Source organism: Molothrus aeneus, chromosome 1 (genome assembly GCF_037042795.1).
Source record: "Molothrus aeneus isolate 106 chromosome 1, BPBGC_Maene_1.0, whole genome shotgun sequence".
Classification (NCBI taxonomy): Eukaryota; Metazoa; Chordata; class Aves; order Passeriformes; family Icteridae; genus Molothrus; species Molothrus aeneus.
Window position 1 is genome coordinate 147,986,661 of NC_089646.1, and position 23,795 is coordinate 148,010,455.

Below are 23,795 nucleotides of genomic sequence, written 5' to 3' on the forward strand. Positions count from 1 at the left end.
TGTGGACCTGATCCAAGTCTATAAACAATCCAACCCCAACTCTGAAATCTGACTGAGCCATCAAAGGATTCTATATGAATAGGAACACTGACACCTTTAGGTATATTTATCCATCAGTCAGAACACTGATAGGAGTACAGAACACCAAAGTGAACTTGGAAAGACCCGTCACCTCTTTCCCCATGTCCATTCTCTCACAGTCATGCAAACAGAAGTCTGGGAATGCTGTCCAAAGCACAAGGCAAGGCAAGAACTCCCATATGAGTACAAGAACAGCTACACTGCTTTGTTTTCAGACTCAGGACTGTGAGAGTTGGTGAGTGAGACCTGGAAATAAGCAAACTTCTTTGAATAGACTGTGTACACTCACACAGCAGGCATAGGTGTAAAGTCACTTCTTTCTAAATGTTTTTCAAAATTTTCAGTTTGCAGACTCATGATCATTTTCTACAAGTGGACCAGACCCTCACACAGCACACTGGAGGTTGCTTATGGTTAGAAGTTGCTTTTCTTTCCTGTTTTTCCATATAGGAGTACTGCTCCTGGCTCAAAAGGGCTGCACTATATAATAGCTCCACCTCCATGTCCCATTATATTTAAAATTTTGTAGACAATTTACTGAGGAAGAAGTTGTGATATGTCCGTGCAGCTGGCACTAGACTGCTGAGGCCAAAAAGTGAGAAAGAATTCCCAAACAAGAAGTGGAAACCACAGGTTTCCTGATAGAATTCATTTGTTAACTGAGTAAAACTGACTGTTAACAATTAACAGTCAATCTGTAAGGAAAAAAGAGAGAAAGAGAGAGAGAGCGAGACAGTATGTACCCATTTAATTCAAGTACTGAGGTATTGTTTAAGAAACTTGTCAACATTGAATCACACCGTGGAATTGTTCCCATAGAATTTCTGCCTCTATGAGGGCACAAGGTTTTTATGTGTAATACTTCTTTTCAGGTGTTTTAGTCTCACCTTTTGGTATTTACCTTCTTTCTCCTTCCTATTTTAAATACATGCATCAGTTATCAAACCAGCCTTTTTCCTTTACCAGCAGAAACTTTTCTTGAACTAATTTTGTGGTTTTCAGTTTTTTTTCTTTTGACAAAAAATTAGTTTTACTTTTTGCAACTACAAATATTTCCCTGTGGCTGTGATGTATTTTTTTTTCATTTTGTATTCTCTTATTTCACAAATCCCCACCATCTTGATCTTAGTTTACTGATGGGAGCCTTGACACCTAAACCCAACTGTGTAATTTTTTTATAGTCATTGCTAGAATATATGGAGACTTGTTCATTTTCATTTTTTAAACAAATTGTATTTGCTTTAAAAAATTGCCTGCCTTCTAAACAAAAATAATTCTGAAGAATTATTCACTTTCTCTTTTTTCAAAAAACTCCTGTGACATTGAAAATTCATGAAAATGTTATGAAAAGGTGCAGAAAGTTATTGAAATTTGTCACTTTAAATCTGATAACTTTGTGATAAAAATCCTACTGTAAATTTAATGAAAAAATTAAAAATTGGGAAATATGTTCTTTTTCAAAACTCTTAAAAACAACCTAGATATCATTGCATGAATAAAGTTTTAAATAGTTCAACTAGCTGTAACCATATAATAATTAGGACCGTATACAGCACTGCAAATGGGCATTAACAAAGCATGTAGAGAGTATTGCAGAGGATCTTAAGACATTCTTATATTTTTAAAGCTTTCCACAATCCTTACCATTCTATATCTCCAGCCTTTATTTTTACAAATATTTGGGGTTTTCAAGGGTATAACTGGCTAGACTTTGAATTCGGTATCAGCATAATAAATTAAAAAAAAAAAACAAAGAAAATTGTTGGAACAAATGGACTTAGATACAAATGCAAACATAAAAATTTTAACTTTAGAATTGTAACACAGTCAATTATGATCCTCTATAAACGTAAACAGAAGAAATGTTAACAGATCCCACTGATATTTTACAAGTAATCCAATATAGTCCTCTTGGTTTGGCAGCTTGTAACACAAATTAAATTCTTCCCAAACTACAGTTGGGGCTTCTTTTTAAAGACAAATATCAATATTTGTTCATTCTATGTAAAATATTTTACTCCTTTCCATTATTTGAATGTACAATTTGTATGTTACAAATTTTTACCAGTAATGGAACCATCCAGATATTTTTTTCCATCAAACAGAAAGACTGAAACTTTCATAAATGGTTTTCAGACTTTTCAGTTCATCACAAAGAAGGTTTTTACCTGAGTTCATATACACTTGTTTCCTTGTGTGTTAACTACCCCAAAAGTGCTACAAATGTAGAGCTTTGTTAATACATAAATTAGTAGTAAATAAATGACAGACAAGTTCATGGTTTAATATTCAGAAGAAATGGGAATTATATTGGTCCAATAAGATTTAGAGAATTAACCTTCTTATTCTGATTCTGTACTTCAGAAGCAGGACATGTCTTTATGTGGACAAAAAACATAGAAACTGAAGAGGAATATTTATTTCTTCCAAAAGCACCAATACTTGGAAGCTTGAATGCCTTAAAGCCATAGCACTTTATTCTCTGAAAGAGAAATGGAAATGGAAAGTTTGAAAGTCCCACCTGATCTCATTTCTAACATTGCACTCTGTTGGCTAAGGAAGTCTCCTCCACCCAATGGAAAGGTTGGCCTCTGTTACCCCATACTTCAGGCACTATTTGAAGTAGTTGAGTCCTGCCACGAGGAAAAACTTCTCCAGGAAAAGCTCGGAGTCCAGCACGGCAATGTGGGCAGCCCGGCCTATCAACGTGTTGGCGGTGTTAGGCAGAGCGTGAAACACGTTGTGTCTGATCAACGTGCAGTCCTTGGCCCCAATCAAAGGCTGGAGCAGGTTGTTGATCATTTCTGCGTAAACAGGACCTGAAAAAGGGTTGAGATATCACAACTACATGCCAAAGCTCCCAGACCCTCTCTTTTCTTCCAGTATCATTTAATTACAGTCTCAGTGAGAAGGAAAATGGAAGCAAGGCCAAAAATAAATGTAAGAGACAGCAGTCCAGTTCAAAGATTTGCCAGGTACCAGAGTAGTGCTCTGATATGTGGTTTCTTTGATCTAGGTCTTATAAGCTCTTGGAGATTTATATCACACCCAAGATAGCTCAGCTACCTTAGAAGGTATAAAATCGGCAGGATGGATGCTGTGGTAGTGTTGGAAACAGAAAAGTTTTAATAAAAGGCAAAATAACAAAACTCTTTACACAGAAAACCCAAGCCAAGTGGAAGAGGTTCTTGCTCCTGGCAAAACACCCCACAAAATTGATTAGTATCTTTGTTCTCTTCTTTTTCTAGTAAATTGCTTAGGCTGGACTTTTTGGCTTCTGTCCAATTAGCTATCCTTAAGATTGAGGTGAAGTCCCCAAGGTCCTATGAGGTGTCTTTTTACATAATTGAGGAAAGAAACTTCTGGGCTTTTTTTCCTTTTTAGGAGACAAAGGATTGTTTTATCACTCCATCAAGAGAGGGCACATTCCTACAGTGCTCATCTAATGGAGGCACTGGCCACGAGGAGGGATCTGCTGAAGCTGCTTAGCATGAGCCTGGGACATCCTCAGCCAGTGTTTCCTCTGTCAGTGAAGAAAATGCTCATGCTTCATTTAAGGGAGTGGGGTTAGACTCACACTGCCTATGGATTCAAATGTGAGAGGTTTTGGCATGACACAAGTCCATTTGGATTTCTCTGGTGATTCTAATGTAGGAAAGGCATAATGTAGAGATAGTTGATGTCTTTATAGGGGCAGAAACAATGTCTCAGGAAATATTTGCAGATAAATTATCTGATGTATTGATAAATGTAATGATCTGCCTCCTACTAGATAAATATGTACCCAAGGAACAACCACTGTAGGTGAGTTGAAGAATTTCCTTTTAATTCATGTCTGAGGGAGGTAGAAAGAGCTGTCATTTAAGTAAGAGGTGTGAAGGCAACCATGCTGATTATTGGGCCTGTGTGTCTCTTTCTGCTTCCAGAGAATACCTCCATTTCTAAGTAATCACATATGTGAAATGGGTATGAAATTGCACTGAACATTATTCCTGGATGTGGCATCAAACTGAGGCCATGAAACATTTTATAAATGAACAAGACTGCTAATAACAAAAGCAATACACACAGCCTGAGATCATAAGAGGACCTCTTATGACCTGGTGGTGTGAGTCCTGATGTGTTTTACAGATTTTATTATGAAAAATATGATTTTAGATCTGTCCCTTAAATTATCTTGCAGTCATTTAAACACTATTAAAAAGAAAGGGAAACCCTTCTTACTTTGGATGTGTTGAGAAAGATTTCATTATGTGAAAAAAAGGGGAAACAGTACAAGTAAATCAGTAGACTACAGAAAAACATTGTCAAGAGCTAGTTCTATTATCATTTTAAAAATAAAATTAGAGGGAAGGGGAGGAAGCAGTAAGAAACCTTTGATTATGACCTGATTGAAATTTGTTTTCATCAGGAAAAGAGCTTCTTGTAAAGCTTCTTTTATTGATTTCAGTAATTTCCTGTGGGAAACGAACACTTTCTTGCTTATCAAATAAACATTTGAGTTTTCATCATGTTGATGAAAAACCTTTCTAATGTAATGACCTCAGTTGCACAGAAATGCAATTCTTCAACAGCCTTGGGAATATATAAAAGAACTTAAACATACCTGTATGTCTGTCCTTAAGTGCATTTTTGCACATTTCTATTCTTGCTGAATGAAATGGTACGTATCTATCTTGGGGTGAGGCCACTAACACAACATTTTTAAAATACTGAAGACCTGTGGCAAACATATTAAATACATTAATCACAATTAAGCACAGTGATGAAAAATAAAACATTGTCAGCATGATTATTTCATCTTCAAAGGCTTTTGAGAACCTACAGTGCAAAATAGATTATAATTATTAAAACATGCAACAGAATATTGGAAATATTCATAAGACCTTCAACACATTTCTGTTGCTTCTGTGAACTATTTGTTACTTATCAACACTCACACATGCTAATTGTAAGTTAACAAGGAAAAGTAAGAACTGTCTGTAAACAAATATTTTTATTAAAACCTTATTCTTGCAAATATTTATATCTCTAAACAGGATCAAGTTCAAAAATAACACCATAAATTAGCAAAATTCTCAAACAAAATAGAGAGAGAGAGAAGAAAAAGAATTGCTATAATATCATACTGTTACATTGGTGTTGAATGAATCTTACAGTCCATCCAGTCCCTGCATGCAGCAGTCACCCGACAAATCCACACTGCTGGTACATCAACTGAAAACCCCAAATTCTGCCTCTTCCCTGGAGCTAATGGGGCCACTGATGAGCTCCTGCTGTTTGACCTGTCTATGGTCACTTGAGTTCTCCATCACCCACATTTAACAGAAAAGCAAGAAAATGGATACTGATGACGTAACCTACTTGTTCAGAGAATATCCTGAACACAGAAGAGCTGTGGGTTTGTCCTTCATCTTTCCCTCTCTCTTATGGGAAAGTGGTCCAGAACCAGAGCCAGGCTGGATGGGGCTTTTAGCTGCCTGGTCTAGTGGAAGAAGTCCCTGCCCATTGCAGGGGATTGGAGCCAGATGATCTTGAAGGCCCATTCATGTCTCTATGATTCCACAACTATGATTTCCAGACTTTTATAGAAAATCTGACCATCACCACCACAATGAAAAGTCCTGCTGGCTGCCTTTCCAAAACCTGTCTTAAGGTGCTTATAATTTTCTTCTTGTGTAGTCAAACCAACTGAGTCTGTAACTTCGGTCTGAAGTGAAAGATAGGAGAATCCCCAGTGAGTGCTACCATAACTAAAACCTTATGTGAAGAGGTTCAGCAGGGAAGGATATTTTATTGTGGGTTTTGTTTTGGTTTTTATTTTCACAACAAGCATGAAGAACATTTGTTAAAGAGATTGAAAGGTAGCAGGGACTTCTACTTCAATAAGAAAGTCAGAAATTGGTGGACGCTTAAAGAGTCATCTGCCAATGTAGGTACAAAACTGCTTCTAGTATTTCTCCCTCTGTAAGTTCTCCCCACTTCTTTTGGGAGCAGGGTGCCAGGGTAGGGACATCTCTCTATTGACTCAGTATTCCAGCTCATACATTCACCTATGGACATGTCCATATCTTTGGATATTTTGCCTAAGCATCTACTGAGGTGATTCTGACTTTACAGACAACTCTCTCTGCATTTAAATTTCTGCTTTCTCCATTTTCAAGGACAACACCTGCATTTATAGCTTCTTATATCTCCAGTCTACCAAGCTAACAAGCAGCAATTTGCTTTGACTCACTACACATGCTTGAGGATCCATTGCTTGGGAAGTTAAAATATGAGCTTTTTGTGTAAACCCAATTTTATTTTAACATGACAGTAGTAAAGCAGCCATCAACTGTATTCAATGGAAATAAGAACTAGGGAATCAAAGGGAAAATTCAAATAACACCAATTTACATTGACTTCCTGTCATTGATTGTGTAGCATATCTGTGAGATTTAGATGTTCTAGTCATATTAACATAGTCTTTGTTTCCTATTAGCAGTGTACAAAAGTATGAGAAAAGAATTAAACTTCAAGTAGTGACCTTGTCACTACCTACTTAGCACCAGTTTGCTCACACTCAATATTAAAAATAACTCTTAAAAGAAAACAATTGCTTCAACAGAAGGGTTACGCTTGCATTCTTTTCTCAAGAAACACCTGATTTATTTAATTTATTCATGACAGACTAAAGAATAGGAAAAAAGATTCTCTATTCAGACATCATTTTTCTAGTGTGAGGACATACATCTCTCTCTCTAGTACAGAAGTGTCAGTACAGACATGAATAAAATTTGCTCTTCATCTCACAGAGTCATATTTCCTAGAGACAAGAGATGTTAAACTTACAAAAAAAATAATAAAAAAGGAAAAATGGTTTTCATCTCATAGCATAAATTAAGGAATGATGGCCTGTCAAAAATGATGTTTCTTCCTCAAAGAATATAAACTCAGGTGCATGTTTATTACAGCATGAAGGTCTTATTTAACGCTAACAGTTTGGCAAATATGTTATCTGATAACTTGCACAGAAAAAAATGCACAGATGAAATTGATATTAGATTTTAGACAAGGCAGCCCTTCTAAAAAGGATGTTTAAAGAAAGATCATTAGCAAAATCCAGATTTCCTTTGCTCCCTGGAGAATAGGACAATCCAGCACAAGCCCATGGAATAGCTCTTGGCATTTGCAAGGCTCATCAAGCTCCACTCACCCGTTTTTTGGCTGAGCTGATAGAGGAAACACTTGCGTAGGTCTGCGTTGTCCCTGAAGGTCAGCTGCAAAAGCGACCCTGACTTTTTTAACTTCTGCATTAGCCATAGACCTGGAATTAAAATTGGCACATAGTTTTATCCTTTGTAAATCATCAAGCAGGAGAGTTAAAGACATGTGCCTATAGTAAGGATAGCGCTGTAATTTGCTAGAAGTCTTGTTTGTTCTTACAGTCCTAATTAACAGGGAGAAAAGTCTAAGGGTCTCACAGGATAGAGGCAACAGTTTTAAACTAAAAGAGGGTAGATTTAGGCCACATCTAAGGAAGAAATTCTTTCCAATGAGGGTGGTGAGATGCTGGAGAAGGTTTTCAAGAGAGGTGGTAAATGTCTCATCCCTGGAAATAATCAAGGTCAGGTTGAACAAGGCTTGGAGCAAACTGATCTAATTGAAGATGTCTCTGCTCATAGCAGGGGTGGAACTAGATGATCTTTAAGGTCCCTTCCAACCCAAACCATTCTATGATTCTGTGGTTGTCTCTTGGTAGTCAGAAAAATACTCAGGAAGACTGAAATGTGGGACATTCTATTTCCATTATAATGTCTCGTTTTCAGCCGTGGAGATGCCTCTCTTTATTTGCAGCAGAGGAGAAGTGGGAGACTAAGTGGAAACTAAGGTTCATCTCTCACTGCTGCACACCCCTGAGCTTTCCAGTGAGCAATGTGATGGACCTTGTAGATATTGAAATTGCAATTTTTTTTCTGAAGTTTGAAGTCTTCAGCAAATATTTTCCCCAACTTCAAGGTACAAGTCATGCTACAATAAATTCCTCCCTCCAGTTGTTGCCCTCTCATTCAAACTGCTGTGGACCACAGACAGTCAAACATCTCCCATCAACTCTTACCTGTACTAACCAAAGTGCTGTTGTTGTAAAGGGTTCCCAGGTGAGGCCCAGAGAGGGACAGGAAGGTGTGTAACTTGTTGAGGTAATAGCGAAACCTGGGGCGAGTTAGTACAGATCGAATAATGACGTTACCAAGGGAATGTCCAATAAAACTGTTGGGAAAGAAAGAATTACATTAATAGGAAACCCATCTGTGTTTCCTTTGAAATAAACACAAAGATGGCACAAATGGCTCTGGAGGGAGGACTCTGTCAGGACTTTCAATAAGATCCTTTAGTTATCATTTAATGATTTTTTCAGCCTACAAGATTCTCTTTCATAAGAATCTTTCTCTTTCATTCTCATCTATAAGAATGTAAAAATTAATATCACTGGTTCAATGGCTTTTGACACAGAGCATTTTAGGAAAAGCTAATTTCACTGGATGTTGCTCATGTAATTCAAACAGTTACACACTGTTTGTTATCTAATAAAGCTTACCTTATTCGGGATATGGAGAGGTTGTACAACTGGATATGCTGAATAATTTCATCCAATAATCGGTCAGTCATTGTATCAAAATCAGCAAAAGTATCAGTCTGTTAAAACATTAAATGAGTTCATGAATTAAAATATATTACACTTATTGCAGACTGATGTTATTTTTAAAGTCAAATTCAAGCAGAAATGTAACAACCGGTGTAAATTTTCTTTTTACATGCTCAAGGGGGAAGAAGGGAGATTTTTCTCAGTCTTCAGGTCCTCTTTTAAATTGAAGTTCTCCTTCAGAGAATTTCAGAGAGGTTGCTGAGTGATTCCAGAATCATAAGCATGATGCTAAAGCAGCCTGACTTGACACTGGTGAGAGCTGCTAATTCTCAGCTGCTCTAGATACCAAGGTCTGCACATGACAGAAAAGCTTTTGGCATTTAGGATTCCACAGATTACTGCAATAAAATACTTTACAGGATTATATGTTGACATGAGGGTTATGCTGATGATAAGGATGTCATCACAAAATTATTTGGCCATCTCAATCAAATGCTGTGTGTTTGTTATTCAACAGTCATCAGTAAGAGAATGAGTGCTAGAGACAGACAAATAATTTGTTGCTTGCAACAGTACAGCCAGTTGTGAGACAATAAAACAAGCAATATATTTCCAGTCTATACAATTACAGGCAGATCTTATTCAGAACTTTGTAATTTGGCAATCCAACAGGACTCTAAATCAAATTCCTAACTAATGAGATGCCACAAAACAATCATCAAATGTTGGAACAGCTATTCAGAGTAAAGATATGAGTAATTAATGCTTTTGAAACATATGAGTAATTAATGCTTTTGTGACACAACTCATCTTGCTAATTGCAGCTCTTGCACAGGAAAACATGTCGATATTCACTTTGCAGTACAGACTTAAAATAAATGTTCTCATAAACTAAAAACAGTCCAGTAACCTTCTGCCTGTTTGTTTTGTCTGCATTGATAATTAATGATTTCCTCCTAGGCTCATTATCCCAAACCTTTCATGTTGTTTAAAAGTGCAAGAATATCAGCCTGAATGTTAATCATAACCAAAATATGTCAAGTGTCATATTTCACCTGATTATATCTCCATTCTTTATTATCATTTCAGCCTGACTGATCTTGTCAAACACATCAAAAATAAATGCCTAAAAAAGTGATTTGAATTTTCCTCTATAAAGCAAACCAGCTAAATGACTGATTTCTTGGGTCATTTTTAGTGTGGTTCTCAGAGAAGGGAAAAACAGTGCTGAGATGCTTTACAACATTAAAATAGCCATCAAGCCACCCAGGTTCCACTTCCAGTGCTGTGAAAACTTCCCCACTTTCCCAGACAATAAGATCTCTAAATAGTTTCCATTATGGACTCTGGATAAATCCAAATGTTGTAAGATGTTTCATTCTCTGAAAACATTCTCTTCTTTTGGAAGAGGCCTTGATGGAAGTGTGAAGTGGTCTCCTGACTATTTTCACCTTGCTTACATTCACTGTCCAGGTCTGCTGCTGACAGAGCTGTGCACTGGAAGTGGCAAGTTCACACATGTACACCAACCAGCCACTTCAAAATATTAAAGCTTTTGAACAAACAAGGTTAGAAAGTTTTAACTCAGGTTTCTCAGGTACTCATAAATCAGAATAACGTTTCTGACTGCACAATGGAAATCCTTATCTTGTGCATAAAGTTAGGCCTTTGGTCGTAAATATGGCTCCACTGCCAAGCAAAGCACAGGATTCATTTCTGTTTCTCTGCCTAGACCAGCAATCAATTTTTCTGGAAGACATTTCTTTATCATTCAAGGAAATAAATCCCAACAAACACTGCAACAGGAGAAAAAATGGCTGGAGAAGCAAAGGGAGCTGACAACACCTGCTGGATATTCCACATCCTCCAGAGAATTTAGCACCACTAAACTTGCTGCTTTCTGTTGGTGCTGTGCTGCAGAGACACCAGGCTGCCAAGTTTGCAAACTGGCAGGATAAATCCATTTTCTTCCTCTAAGGTCTAGTCCTATTACTGCTAATGTCATTGCCTTTGACTTTAATGCCAGGAATATTTTCCAATAGGTTTGAACACCCTATCAAATTAGACAGGAATAGAACCAAGCCTTTGCACTAAATACTACATAAAACTCCCTGAATTCCCCAGGGCTTTTGTTTCACTCAGCTGGTGAAAAGGCTTTTGCTGAAGGCACTATTTCAGCAATTGAAAGGAAGACAGGAATTAGCTCTGTACTACCTGATTTCTTTCAGACATTAGGAAGTCCAGTTTTCCACCAGGAAGTCCCAGTTCAATAAAAGTCTTTACCAGCCGCAGATCTGCACTGTTACCTAGGAAGAAATGACATTTTATAAGATGCAATTCAACAGAAAAATAACCAATATAGAGTCAATTTAACACAGTAAACTTGACACCACGGAGCTCTTGCTAAGTGTTGTTAAGAACATTATCACACCTCAGGATGATGCATTGAAACTGCAAGAGAACAGGAAATCCCACGGCCTGCCCAGGTGGGCTGGACCTCATCTGCTGCTGTGGGGGACTGCATAAATAGTGGGTTAGAAAGGGCAAAGATCAGGTCCAGAATAAATCCGTCCTCTATTTGCTGAACAGCAGAGGTAAGACAAAAAGACAACAAGCTCAGGTGAGATTCCCCGGGGACACCTCAATAGCTGTGCTGGGCTACAGGACTGTACCTTCAGATGCAGGGTGGCCCATCTCATGTATTCACAATTACAGGTGGTGCTCAAATACTATCAGACTCCTAATATTTTGAGAGATGCCTCATTCTGTATTAGAAAATTCCAAAGTCTTCTGAAATCTTTTATAGGTGAAGAAGGTACACTACCTAATGAGAAGGGCATTCCTGCTATTGAGATACTAAATGGCAAACAGTCCTGGCACAAGCCAGTGTTTGTTTTTCTTTTTTTTGTTTGTTTGTTTGGTTTTTTTTTTGAAATATCAGAGCCTCTACCACTTTTTCTCCGTAGTTTCAGTGTTAATATCTACACCTTTCTAATTGATATCAATAATTTGTCGAGAGAAAGTTCACATTTAACATAACTGTTTCCTGCTTAGAAAGCATATACGTAAAAAATTCCAAGACCCGCTTGCTCTGCAGTGAAGAATGATTTTTATTCTCTCACTTTATAAAGTCAGCCACTATCTAATCTATAACAGTGTTTTGGGGGTTTAAATAACATTTCCCTCCTGGGGACATGCTGCAAAAAAATCAAGCATCTGTGGAAAGACAAGGAGTTACTGCAATGCACTCCTCCTATTCACAGGAGGACTGATGTGCTTTGGTGTAAATTGCTGTTAAAAAAAAAAAACAAAACAACAACAAAAAAAACAACAACAAAAAAAAAAACCAACAAAAACCAACAAAAACAAAAACAGATAGCAGGACCCTATACATTAGCAGCAATATTTAATATTCTCATAGATCCTTTATTACAGTGGGCCAAATAGCATAATAAGGAATAAATACCTAGCTAATACAAATACTTAAATTCTCCATTCTTTCATATTTGCTGAAATCTGTCCTTTTCTTGTATTTACACTAAAATGACTTACAAATAGCAATTTTTCCTGGCCTTACCATCCAATCCATGGACACAGACAACCAGGTGAATTCCATCTTCCAAATTTTCTTCCTCTTCCTCTGGTGGAAAATATGGGATATCAGAAGCTAGTACAGATAAGTCACTGTACAGAAATCCTTCAATCTTCATTTCTTTTTTAAATTTTTCTTTGGCCTGATAAAAACTGGAGAATACATTAGTTAATCACAATAGAACTGGGTGGTCAGCAACAAACCTTCAAACTAGAAATGAGGAGGCTTGTCTTTGTGAGAAATTATGTTTTCAACTTTCAAGTAGAGACCTGGATGCAATTTCTCATCTATTAAGTCTGAGAGAAGTCAGAATGAAGGGAATAAACTCCATTTCTTTGTAATTTGTCTACATAAAGGGAAAAAACTAAAATGCATAATGCATTAGCAACTCACACTTGCCAAAGGAATGAAAGAGTAGCAAAAAATAATATTCTGGTAGCTCATAAAATGAGACTGAGGTACAGAATTAACAATTTTGCCTCTTGACAATGTCATTGGCCTTATAGGTACTGAAATGCAAAATGTATAATTTTTCTACCATCAAATGTGCTTATAGGCAGGTAGAAGGTGCTATCCCTCTTCCTCATGCTAGAGTTAAGGGATGCACCTCATGTGGTAAATATTTTGGGGTTTATTTGATTTTAGATTATTTTGAAAACAGTTTAGTAGAATTTACAAGAACATCTCAATGTTGAAAGAATTAAGATAACACCTTGCCTACTAAAGGTCTAAAATTTGACACTCAATTCATCCTGAAGATTCTGCTGCCTGAAGATGCCAAACTCTTCAATGGCTCTTTGGTTCAGTAAAACTTATCCAGATAATTTAGGAATTAATAGTCACAATGTAAGTGTAGAATTAAATAGAAAACTGGGAAGGACAAGCTTTGGAGATATAACCTTTAAAGCCTGGGAATCTCTTAAGGAAACTTGATATAATCATTGAATCATTGAGGTCGGAAAAGACCTCTAAGATACTCAAGTCAATGATGAGCAATTACTTACATCAGCCCAACTAATTTTAAGGGGCAGAAGAATGAAAAAAATAGCTTTTGGGCCATGAATCTGGAAGGCTTGAATTCATGTGCATGAATGCATGCTGAAATGTTCTGTTTCACAATGAAGAAACAAATTCTGTGCTTAGATTTGTCAGGACTTAAGCATGGTGTATAAAACTTCAGGATGCTTTCAAAAGAATAAAAGTAAAGTCTTGGGTAGAAAATGAATTTACATGCAGACAGCCAACATTTTGGGCAGCTGAATGGATTGAGAAATTTCAGTGCTACTGTTTTTTATCAGCAAAGAAGAGACACCAAACTATACTGGAAAAATATAAGTGCTAGTCTGCCAATCTGTGAAATAGGCCCCTGTGACATCAAGGTCACGATGTGGCGCTTTTGTGTTGGGCAATGAAGCAAGAAACAAAAATAATGCCTCTTCTCCAGCTATCCATGGCTTCAATTCTTCCATTCTTCCAGTTTGAGAAAGTGAATTTGGGACATATCAGCCAATCTGAATTCCCCACTTCAGTTTAGCTACCGAATGGAATTATTAAAGCAGAGCAGTAAAACAGTCTGTGGCAAGGCCACAGTGAACGGACTATCAGGGATCGATACTCTGGTGTGGGTAACTTTGATTTCAGGAAGGAGGATCAGCTCTCAAAGATTATTTAGATACCTAAATCCCACTGCTTGTCATGGGAATTAAGGACCTGATGTCTTTGGCAGTCTCAGTCTCTCTATGTTTTCATCCTTCCTGTCTATTTAGATTATTCATTCTATATGAACCATTTGTCTGTTTGGATTATTTATACTGAAATTCCTCAGGCAGCTGTCTCAAATACAAGCTTCCTGTATGCCTAGTGCATTAAGGTCCTGAACTGTGTCAGGTTCTCTCAGCATTACAGCTACATTAATGAAGTAATTAGTTATTCTTACTTCAGCATCCTTTCGTTGGTCTCTTCATCCATCTCATCTGAATTAGGACAGACAACTCCAAAGGAGCCCAGCGGCTGGCGCGTGATGGGGAACGCAGCCTGCTTTGCCGAGGAGCCCGCCATGGCAGGGGTCTCTTTGAGCACGGAAGAAAAGGGAAGACAGGTGGCTGTGCAAGAGATGGACATGTTAACCACATCAGCAGCCTTTCTGCTTTCCAGGGCTACTCCCTCTGTCGTGGCCAAAGGAAACCCGGTGCCGTTCGCTACAAGTTTATTCTCTTGGCTGTTGGGCTCCTGAGGATGTTCAGCCTGGTGGGCCCCTGATGCAGGGTCTGCTGAGGCAGGTGAGTCATTGAGCTCAATTTCTTGCAAGCCCTGCATTTCTGCATACACTGCTGGGCTCCCATCAGCGAGAGAGCTGACACATTCTCCTCCCAGTGAGCCAAATTCAGTGGCGGTGTCTGAAGGAGCTGTAACAGGATAGCATAAATCTGGTAACACTTTTATGCTTTGTGAAAAACTCTCCTCTCCTGAAATTCTACTATTGGAAGAGCCCTGTTGTACTTTTAAACTGTCCGGCTTAAGTTTATCCTTTGGATCCTCAATGCATGTATCAACCTTATCTTTATTTTTGTCCAAGTAATTACAAGCCCTTGGTGTTTTTAAGCTGCACTCACCATTGCTCTCCAGTGGCAGGCACTCAGAGACTTTAACTTGGAGCTGCTTCGGACAGCTGGGTGGTCTTGTATTTTCCAAACTACAGCAAGTCTCTGGAAAACCTTTCTCCTCATTCCCTTGTAACTCAATGTTACTGCTACTGTGTTTGAGGAGGGGATTGGCATGTCTTCTGTGTTCTATTTGTCCACTTTCAGTGGTCGTTTGACACTCGGATAAGTCCATTATTATTTTTCCATCTTTATCCTCTGTTTCCATGCAGCTTCTTAAGTTGTGATCTGAATCTCCTGAAGTGGCTTCACTGTGTTTTGATATATCCACCTCCTCCGGGGGCTCTTCTGGGCTACTGATCTGAGGGGCAGAGACAGATTTTGTCAGCTTGGTAAGCTCCACTTCCCTCTCCTCTTCCTCAAAGGGCAAAGAGCTGATAGATGTGAGCGATGCCTGGATACCGCTGGGCAAGCTGGTGTTGCTTTCCGTGTGGCCACCCTCCAGGGAGTTCCGGTGGATGGCGTGCCTCCGGACCAAGTGGTGCAGGATCTCTCGGTCACTGGGCAGCTCCAGGGCCCGGCTGCGAGCATCAGACCATGCAACCGAACTTGGTTCACTTTCAATGCCTGAATCAGATATTATAGAGGAGGATCTTTTTATGACCCCTGACATCAGGGTAAATTCTTCACTCTCCTCACTTCGTTGCTCCTTTGTGACTGATTTCACTTCACAGCTGTGTGAAGGCAAAGCTTTCAAAACAGGGAGATGAGCCTTGGTGTCTGCATCTCCTGGTTTTCCAAGACTGGTCAATTCATTTAGTGCAAGCTCAGATGAAGTGAAATTAGTTTCATGATGACCAAATTCATCTAGTTCATGTATTTCAGTGCTGTCTTCCAAGCCATCAGTTCCACATGCTCCACACTCATGCTGAGCACTGGCAATAAGCGTGGGCTCACGTTTGTGAGAGTCCTTATTGCTGGGTTCCATGTCTCCACAGGTAACATCCGCCCCAAGTCTATTATCTTTTAATAAAACTTCCTCGGATGTTTTAAGGTCTTCTGACATGTGTTCAGTATTGCCTGGCTCTGAGTCAGAAATAATTTCCTCTCTTGAAAGAAAAATATTTTCAGGTCTCCTTTGGCCTTCTTTGTTTATTGTACATACCTGAGATGTGGAGTGCTGGTTTAAACCCTTAACAGCAGCTTCAGTACCGCTGTGTAGGCATGAGGAATTCCTGCTTATCCTGTCTGTGTGTATTAGAGGAGTGTCTTTCTCAACGTCTCCTTTCATTACTGCAGTGGCATCATCTGATGCACAGTCTTCATTTTCCAGTTTTACATCCACTTGAGTATTTGCAGGAACCTCAAAATCTGGGAAAACTTCCAAATTCTGATCTAAAGAAAGAAAAGAAAGAAAGAAAGAAAGAAAGAAAGAAAGAAAGAAAGAAAGAAAGAAAGAAAGAAAGAAAGAAAGAAAGAAAGAAAGAAAGAAAGAAAGAAAGAAAGAAAAAGAAAGAAAGAAAGAAAGATAGAAAAAGTATTACCTGTAAGAACACAATAAACTACCCCAAAGAATTGGGAGATTTTGAAAACGGATTTTAAACTCTAAAATATTATTCTTTTACATTAGAAAAATTATACATACATTAAAGGCATATGACAAATGCACATGCCAGAGTGCATTTAACAAGAATTGCACTCACTGAACAGCTATAGTTAGGCAAAAGAAGACAATATTAATAAAATACACTTTCCTCAGTATAGCTGTACCTATACTGTTAGATTTTAGAGTGTAGGTAAGCAAAACAAAATGGATACTTCTTTGTATTCCTGGTGTCATTCAATATTGTTCATAGTATAGCTCTTACTTTGAATCAGTTTAATACTCAGTTCAGTTTAATGAGCATTGTCACAATTTAGGCAGTAGAAAAACTGCGGAAGAGTAAAGATTTTGTACCACAGGCTATATTCACTAGATTATGGACACCTATATTATTAATACATATTGCTTCCTTGGTAATTTTAAAGGCTGAGTGAAAAGAAAAAAGGTAGTAAGGACTATGAGGTTTTACTAAATAACTATGGGACTAAATGATTTCCTAATTAAAAATTTTATTTGGATACTCAAAGGGCAAAATATTTTTTGGAAGGCAATGCTGCCTTTCAGGGGAGTGTGGAGCTTTTACACTGTAATTGAGGGGCTTTGTTCTGAGATTTCTTACCACTAGATGTCATAGTGGGGATATCAGTCTAGTTTTTTTTCTTTAAATTAGTACTATAGCAAAAATCCAACAGATCTGATTATCTTTCTAGATTTTTCCTCCAGCTCTTTTTTAAAGAAAGCTTAATTTAAAGATGAAAAATGTGAAGGAAATACTCTGCTGTTAGGGAAAACACTAAAATTCAGCTGTATTACTTAGGGGGTCACACTCTCTTCCGATTTCATAAGCCCAAGGGATGTGAGATCACTTATCCTGAGCTGGGGAGGTACCTCCCTCAGTTCAAGCTGTCTCAAGAAGCTGTGCCCTGTGGAGTTTCACTCACCTTTGCAAGGCATGTCTGTGTACCTATCTTCAAAGATAACTGGGAGTGTGTTCCAGTCCCCGTCGATGTCCAGGCATTCTGCCGGCAGCGGGGGCATGCTGGTGAAATAATCTGAATTTCGAATTTCCGTAGAAATCTGTGCATGGCTCTGGATCCTGGCAGCAAAATACAAAACAAATTGAGTGCTTGAGTGTCTGCTGTGCTAATCTGTGCTGTTTCTATTGTGCTGTTTCTCCATTAGTTCTGCAAGCCCAGATATGCAGGCAAGGACAGAGTCAATGTGTTTAAAGGGAAGCAGTACTGCATGATGGGGGGTACCCAGAACTCTTAGAAGGTTTCCATCTCTCAGTTAGAGATATCTACAGCTTGCTCAACCCCCTCCTGAAAAATCTCAGTGGTTTTGAAATTATTCCAGATCCCACTGTCATAGGCTCCTGTTAGCTGCTATAACCCATTGCTGTCCTCCCAAGGGTCTCAGCTGCTGGCTGGGGCTGGATCCCTCAGCTGGTTTCTGGTCAGGAAATGAGGTCTGTCACTCTGGCTGTGGTCAGGGTTTCAAAACCCAGATGCAGGAAGCAATAATGCAAAATTTGGTTGAGCAGTACAGAGAGGAACAAAGCCAAGAAGGATGCCTGGCAAGTCCTCTGTCTCACTTATATCAGACCTCAGAGCACTCACAGAGAGCTGTCTCACACATGCACCAATCTGGAAGAGCCAAGGCAATTACTCAGCCACTGTCTTTTGACAGAGCCACAGAATCATAGAAGGGTTTAGGGTTGAAAGGACCTTCAAGATTATTTAGTTCTGTCCCCCTTGGATGGGTGAGGGCACCTTCCACCAGACCAGTTTGCTCAACCTGGCTTTGAACACTTCCAGGGATGGGGCAGCCACAAAGTTTCTGAATAAACAATTCCAGTGCCCCACCACCTTCACAGTAAAGAATTTATACCTGATCTAAACCTACTCTCTTTCAGTTAGAAGCCATTCCCTCTTGTCCTATTGCTACGTGTCCTTGTAAAAAGTCCCTCTCTGGCTTTTTTGTAGCCCCCCATCTGTTTCCATCATTTGGGCCATTCAAAATGCTACCTGATCTCCTCAGTGAATGTGACACTGAACTGGCAGATGAATATGTGTTGGGCTATAATCAATATAATAATTTGTATTTCTGATGGGCCTTCCCATTTAAATATCTGTCTCGAAAAATGAGGAAAACATGAAATACAGAGAGTAAGGCAAAACGATTTTCATTGATGGTCATCTGAAAGCAAATCTGTTCTTCATCTTAAAGCCATTATCCCTAGTCTGAATATTACCTACTCTTGTGAAAAAGATGAATAATTGATATTAAAGTGAGCAAGGAGAAATAATTTTGTCTGTAAAATCTGAGGGTATGTGACCTCCTAGAGGCCTCCACCCTGTGCCACACCCAGCCTATTGGGAATGGTGTGTCCTCTTCTGCCTAAACTGCCAAATGCTGTCAGGTACAGGAGTGCACAGCTTCACACAAACCCACAACAGCATGGGAGGCAAAAACCAACTCCTGTCTGGTAGGAAGGAAATTAAAACAGGGAGAAAGAAGGTACTGCTTGAGGTGGCTGTACAGAACCTGGTACACTGAGCACTGATCTGAGCTGGTGACCTTGTGAACCCAACCAATAATCCCTACTACCACACCCAATATCAATAATACTCTGACAGCCAAGAATCTGTTTTTCCATTTACATAATCTAACATATTCAGGAAGAAAACGTGGCTCTACTATGCAGCCTGTATAGACAAAATTTTCTGCACAGACCAATTAATAATTTTTTTTTACTTTTTTTTTACTTTTTTTCTTTTTTTTTTTACTTACCCTTCTTGATAACCACTGAGAAAAACATTATATTTATCTGTAGGAAATGGGCTACTCCCGTGACTGCCTGGAGAAATAGAAGTACTTCATGCAGTTAGGCTTTCCCCTGTGCAGGATTATGTTTGCTTGAATGGGGCCATGAGTGTGTGTGTGTGTCCTCACCCCAGGATCTTGACATTGTACTGGGGTTTTCCTTGTACTCAGATCCCTAAAATCCTGACATGGGAGAACCAAGTGAACACAGCTGGGCCCCTGCAGCTATGGTGCTGCTTTAATTTGGCAGAACAAGGCAGCCTTGTACAACCCATCCACTAATGAAACCAGGGCCCTTTCCATCAACACTGAATCAGCCTTAATGTCCCCAATGACAGCTCTGAGAAAAGCAATTTTCTCCTCTGCACTAGGTCAGAGGCAAATGTCTCACTTAAAAATCATCATTGTGACAGGACCTGATGTCATGGCCTTTCAGCCCCTCCTAAAGGATGGGTTTCACACTGGTAATGTTGTGGTCTGCCCATGGTGAAAAATAGTCTGGATAACCTTCATTACTCAGAAATTCAAATCTGAGCATCCTTCTTTGAACTCTTCCTTCAGGGGTCAGGTCCTGAGTATCATCCAAGTCTTCCAGTTGGGTTCATGGGCCAAAACCAAGGGCAAGATTTGCCCTGGCATAGCTTTAAGACTGGCTCCTCACACTTCATAGTTTGGTTACAAGCAGAAATTGGCCAATAGAAAGAAATACTTACCTTGGAATGCTTTAGGGATGGTAAAAGCAAATTTGTAAATGTTAAATTTTGTTGCTTTTCAGCAGTTATTTCCCACTAAAAGTACCAGTGCTGGATCTGGTACATTTGATTTCAGAAGTTAATTGAAGAATATATATATATATATCTTGAAATCAATTATTTCTCTGGGGCCAGCCTGATCACTCACTTTTGAAACTCATTTCAATAGGTTTACAATATGGAGCTAAAACAGAGCAAATGACCTCTCTCAAACCAAATTCCTTCATACCCTACAGAAAAAGATCTTGTTCTTGATGGCAAAATATTTTAAAGTAGATATTTAGTAATTCCAGAGATAGAGGAGTGTTAATGGGTTACTCACAGGCCTTCCTGGAACATGAGCACAGCAGATTTCTGATGCTCAGTGTAGAAGAAGGCTTCTGAGAATCTTCTCACCTGAGAGAGAGAGATGCACAAATTAAACCTAAGATCTGCTAAAAGGTGACAAGTGCCATCAGTCTAAGAACACAGCATTGACTACCAGAACCAGATTCATTAGTGCTGGTATTAAAAAAGAGTTCAATTCTGCTTCGTTTTCCCAGCCCAGCACAAAGCAGCTGTTATTGTAGCATATTTTGCTGTGGGGTAAGACTCCCTTGACAATAAATAAAAGTTTGGTTATCTGCATCTTCTAACTACTTTTCTAAAAGCTGTCAAATTTACCATTTTCCCCTGTATTGTCAAAGTTGGGAAGATTTATTCCTTTCCCACTGTGCAAAAGCAGTAGTGGAGTGATTTATTAAATTAGAAAAATCCATTATTTATCATCTCTTCTATGGGAACATCCACAGTGACTCTCAAACTACCACTACAGCAAAGGAAGTCTCACATGTCAGCCCAGAGGAGAATGAGCCCTATCACAGTAGAAACACACCTGCCTATGTCATGATACTCACAAACTGAGAGCTCTTCAAATCCCTTCATGGGCATTAGATATGTGCGGTGTTGGACAATCAATTACAAAAGAGCCATGGATCTGAAGTGGCTGGCAGAGCACAGAGTGTGAAATAAGCTATTAAAAATTCAGTGCTGTCATCTGCCCTGGAATAAGCTTTGAGTTTAAATGAATCAAGCATAATATGCAATCAAATGTACTGAGCTGTTAAACTGCAGCCCATACATTCCTAATAATAATTGTAAAAGTGACCTCTGTTACAGGGACAGAAAATGGCAGTGAAAAGCATATGTCAGAGCATCTCAGCATTTCCCTAAATCCCAGCTGTGCTTTAGCAAATGGCCTTACTAAACAAAGGATGAGCATTCCTTCAAAAAGACTGTGTCTTAACAGTAGGACTTTTCATTTAGGGCTCTCAAACCATTTTCCAGAGGTGAAAAAGTGTAATTACACACAGTTTATATGGGGAGGAACCAGAGCATGCAAAGTTATGTAATTTGACAAAGGTCAAGAAGACAGTTGGCATCGGTCAAGGCTGGAACAAACCAGAGGCTGAGATTCACCTTGCTGGAGCTGGGAGCACACAAAGTTGGGTTCTTTGACTGAAAACCACCCAGGTCCCCTCAGAGTCATGGGAGACCTCATCAGATTAAGCAGAGGAGTTTCAGCATCAGGCACTCAGCCACCTCTTCCTGAATTTTATGCCCCATTTTTGTGAGCTCCAGGGGAGACTTGTTCTGGTCACTCTGACCTCCACTGACTGACAGGAGCAGAACATAAACTGAGGTGTGAATACCTTCCCTGCACACTCCTCACGCATGCAAGGTGAATCCTGCCCTCTCCTCCACTGTCCCTACTCTAATGATTAGATCAGACTTTGAGTTCAGCTCAGGTGATGTGCTGAGCTGGTGTCTGGTCAATAACTAAGAATGTCCTGATGGAAGACAGAACATTTACTGAACTAATCAGATAAGCAGATCTGACAAGAGTCGCTCAAATGACAAGTGGTTTTGTGCCTTCTTTATTACCAAGTACAAGAAGCAATTTCAACATCAACAATATTAATATTTTGCTGTGTGCACTTCATTGTGAGAAAGGCAAATAGCTATATATATGACAGTGAAGAAAACAAATCTATATTCCTTTTGGTAGTTTTGTGAAACCAGTTGAGATGAAATTGTATTTTTTTATTTGTCACTGTGATGTTTGGGGTTTTTTAAAAACAAGTGTTTATGATTTATGGATATAAGGTGACATATATCCCTTCCCACCCACCTCCTGTTCTATGCCTGACACTGGTGTTCAAAGTTACTCATTTTGTGTAGGATCCTGGGTCACACAAACTCAACCATCTTCATTCCAGAAACTGAAATCTGTAATTTCAAATCCTGGGTTTCACCTCTTCTTCCCCTCCTCTTCAACTCTTGTTGTGCTCACCCCATGTCATGTCATGGGGTCATAGAGGCAGAATTGGATTGGAAATATACATCCAAATAAATCTCTAATGTTTATCAAGACGTGACCATTACTGGATTTGCTTTTAAATTTTTAAGATTACCCTTAGCATGTGATGTTCCTGAGTCAGATAGGCTGTGACTTCTGGATGGAGTGTTGCCACCTCTAGGAACTGGGTCCACAGGGCCAGGAGGTGAGAGCAAAGCCAGGCAAGGTCCTTGCTTATCTGTTCTGCTATCTTCTCTGGATTGCTCAGCAGCTGAAGGACAGAAGGGAAATTATGAGATCAAGAATGTTATGGAAAAGAATCAGTTAGTACATCAGATTAAGTCCCTTTAAGAAACAACAGCGAGAAAAATTTCTCTTGATTTAGGAATATTATTACTAAAGCTACCATTTTCAGTTCTTTTATCCCAAATAAAGCTGGGGAGACATTTTATTTTTCTCTTTAAAATCACATATTTTAGTGCAAATGGACTCAGCCATGCAGTTAGAGAGCAAGAAGTGGGAACAGATAATTTTTTGCAGACACTTTACTGCAGGTGTAGTAACTAGGGGAAAAAAACCAAAGCATGTGGGTTCCAAATCATCCACCAGATGGTGCTGGATGCTCTGAAATAATAAACCATGGCCAGACTGTTAGCAAAGGAGCCCTGTCAGCCATGTCCCATTAGGATACAGATGGGTGATTGAGGGGGAACCAAATAAGAAACCAATAAGAAACCTCAAACCAAAACACTGTATCCTCAACACATGATGCAAACAGACATTCCAGAGTGTGCTGTTGCCCCTGTCCCACACTAGAACATGCCGGGTCTCTGTGTGCCCTCAGCTCTGTGCTAAAGCACTGCAAGAAAGCAAAGTCTCTGCATGCCAAACTTCCTAATTTCACAATTTTAGAGAATCATAGAATCGTAGAATGGAGTGGGCTAAAGATCTTCTTCCAACTCCCTGCCATGTGCAGAGACACCTTCCACTATCCCAGGTTGCTCAGAGCCCCATCCAACCTGGCCTTTAACACTTCCAGGGATGGGGCATCCGCAGCTTCTCTGGGCAACCTGTGCCAGTGCCAACCACTCTCACAATAAAGGATTTCTTCCTTATATCTAATCTAAACCTGCCCTCTGTCAGTTTAACACCATGCCCACTTTTCCTAGCACTACATACCCTTGTAAAACATCCCTTTCCAGCTTTCCTGTAGCCTTTTTAGGTACTAGAAGGTGTTAAATTCTCTCCCTGGAGTCTTCTCCAGGCTGAACAAACCAAGATCTCTTAACTTGTCAGCTTGTTAATTTCTTTAATGAGAGACAGACAATCCATGTTATTCACTGGGTTTTTGGTTTGTTTGCTTTTTGTTTTTTG

General features: G+C 39.1%; 1 protein-coding gene across 1 annotated transcript in view; it reads right to left on the bottom strand.

Moving 5' to 3' along the window:
* Nucleotides 1-814: 814 nt before the first annotated feature.
* FAM135B (family with sequence similarity 135 member B) overlaps nucleotides 815-23,795 on the bottom strand; it is a 192,249-nt gene continuing 169,268 nt past the window's right edge. Inside the window, exons 10-21 of the mRNA XM_066566718.1 lie at nucleotides 22,537-22,692; nucleotides 20,406-20,479; nucleotides 17,447-17,601; nucleotides 14,915-16,297; nucleotides 14,239-14,707; nucleotides 12,288-12,454; nucleotides 10,925-11,016; nucleotides 8,663-8,760; nucleotides 8,183-8,334; nucleotides 7,280-7,390; nucleotides 4,688-4,801; nucleotides 815-2,900 (exon numbers count right to left, since the gene is read on the bottom strand). Coding sequence (XP_066422815.1) covers nucleotides 2,695-2,900; nucleotides 4,688-4,801; nucleotides 7,280-7,390; nucleotides 8,183-8,334; nucleotides 8,663-8,760; nucleotides 10,925-11,016; nucleotides 12,288-12,454; nucleotides 14,239-14,707; nucleotides 14,915-16,297; nucleotides 17,447-17,601; nucleotides 20,406-20,479; nucleotides 22,537-22,692 — 3,177 coding nt within the window. The 3' untranslated portion in view covers nucleotides 815-2,694. The remainder of the gene's footprint in view (nucleotides 2,901-4,687; nucleotides 4,802-7,279; nucleotides 7,391-8,182; nucleotides 8,335-8,662; nucleotides 8,761-10,924; nucleotides 11,017-12,287; nucleotides 12,455-14,238; nucleotides 14,708-14,914; nucleotides 16,298-17,446; nucleotides 17,602-20,405; nucleotides 20,480-22,536; nucleotides 22,693-23,795) is intronic.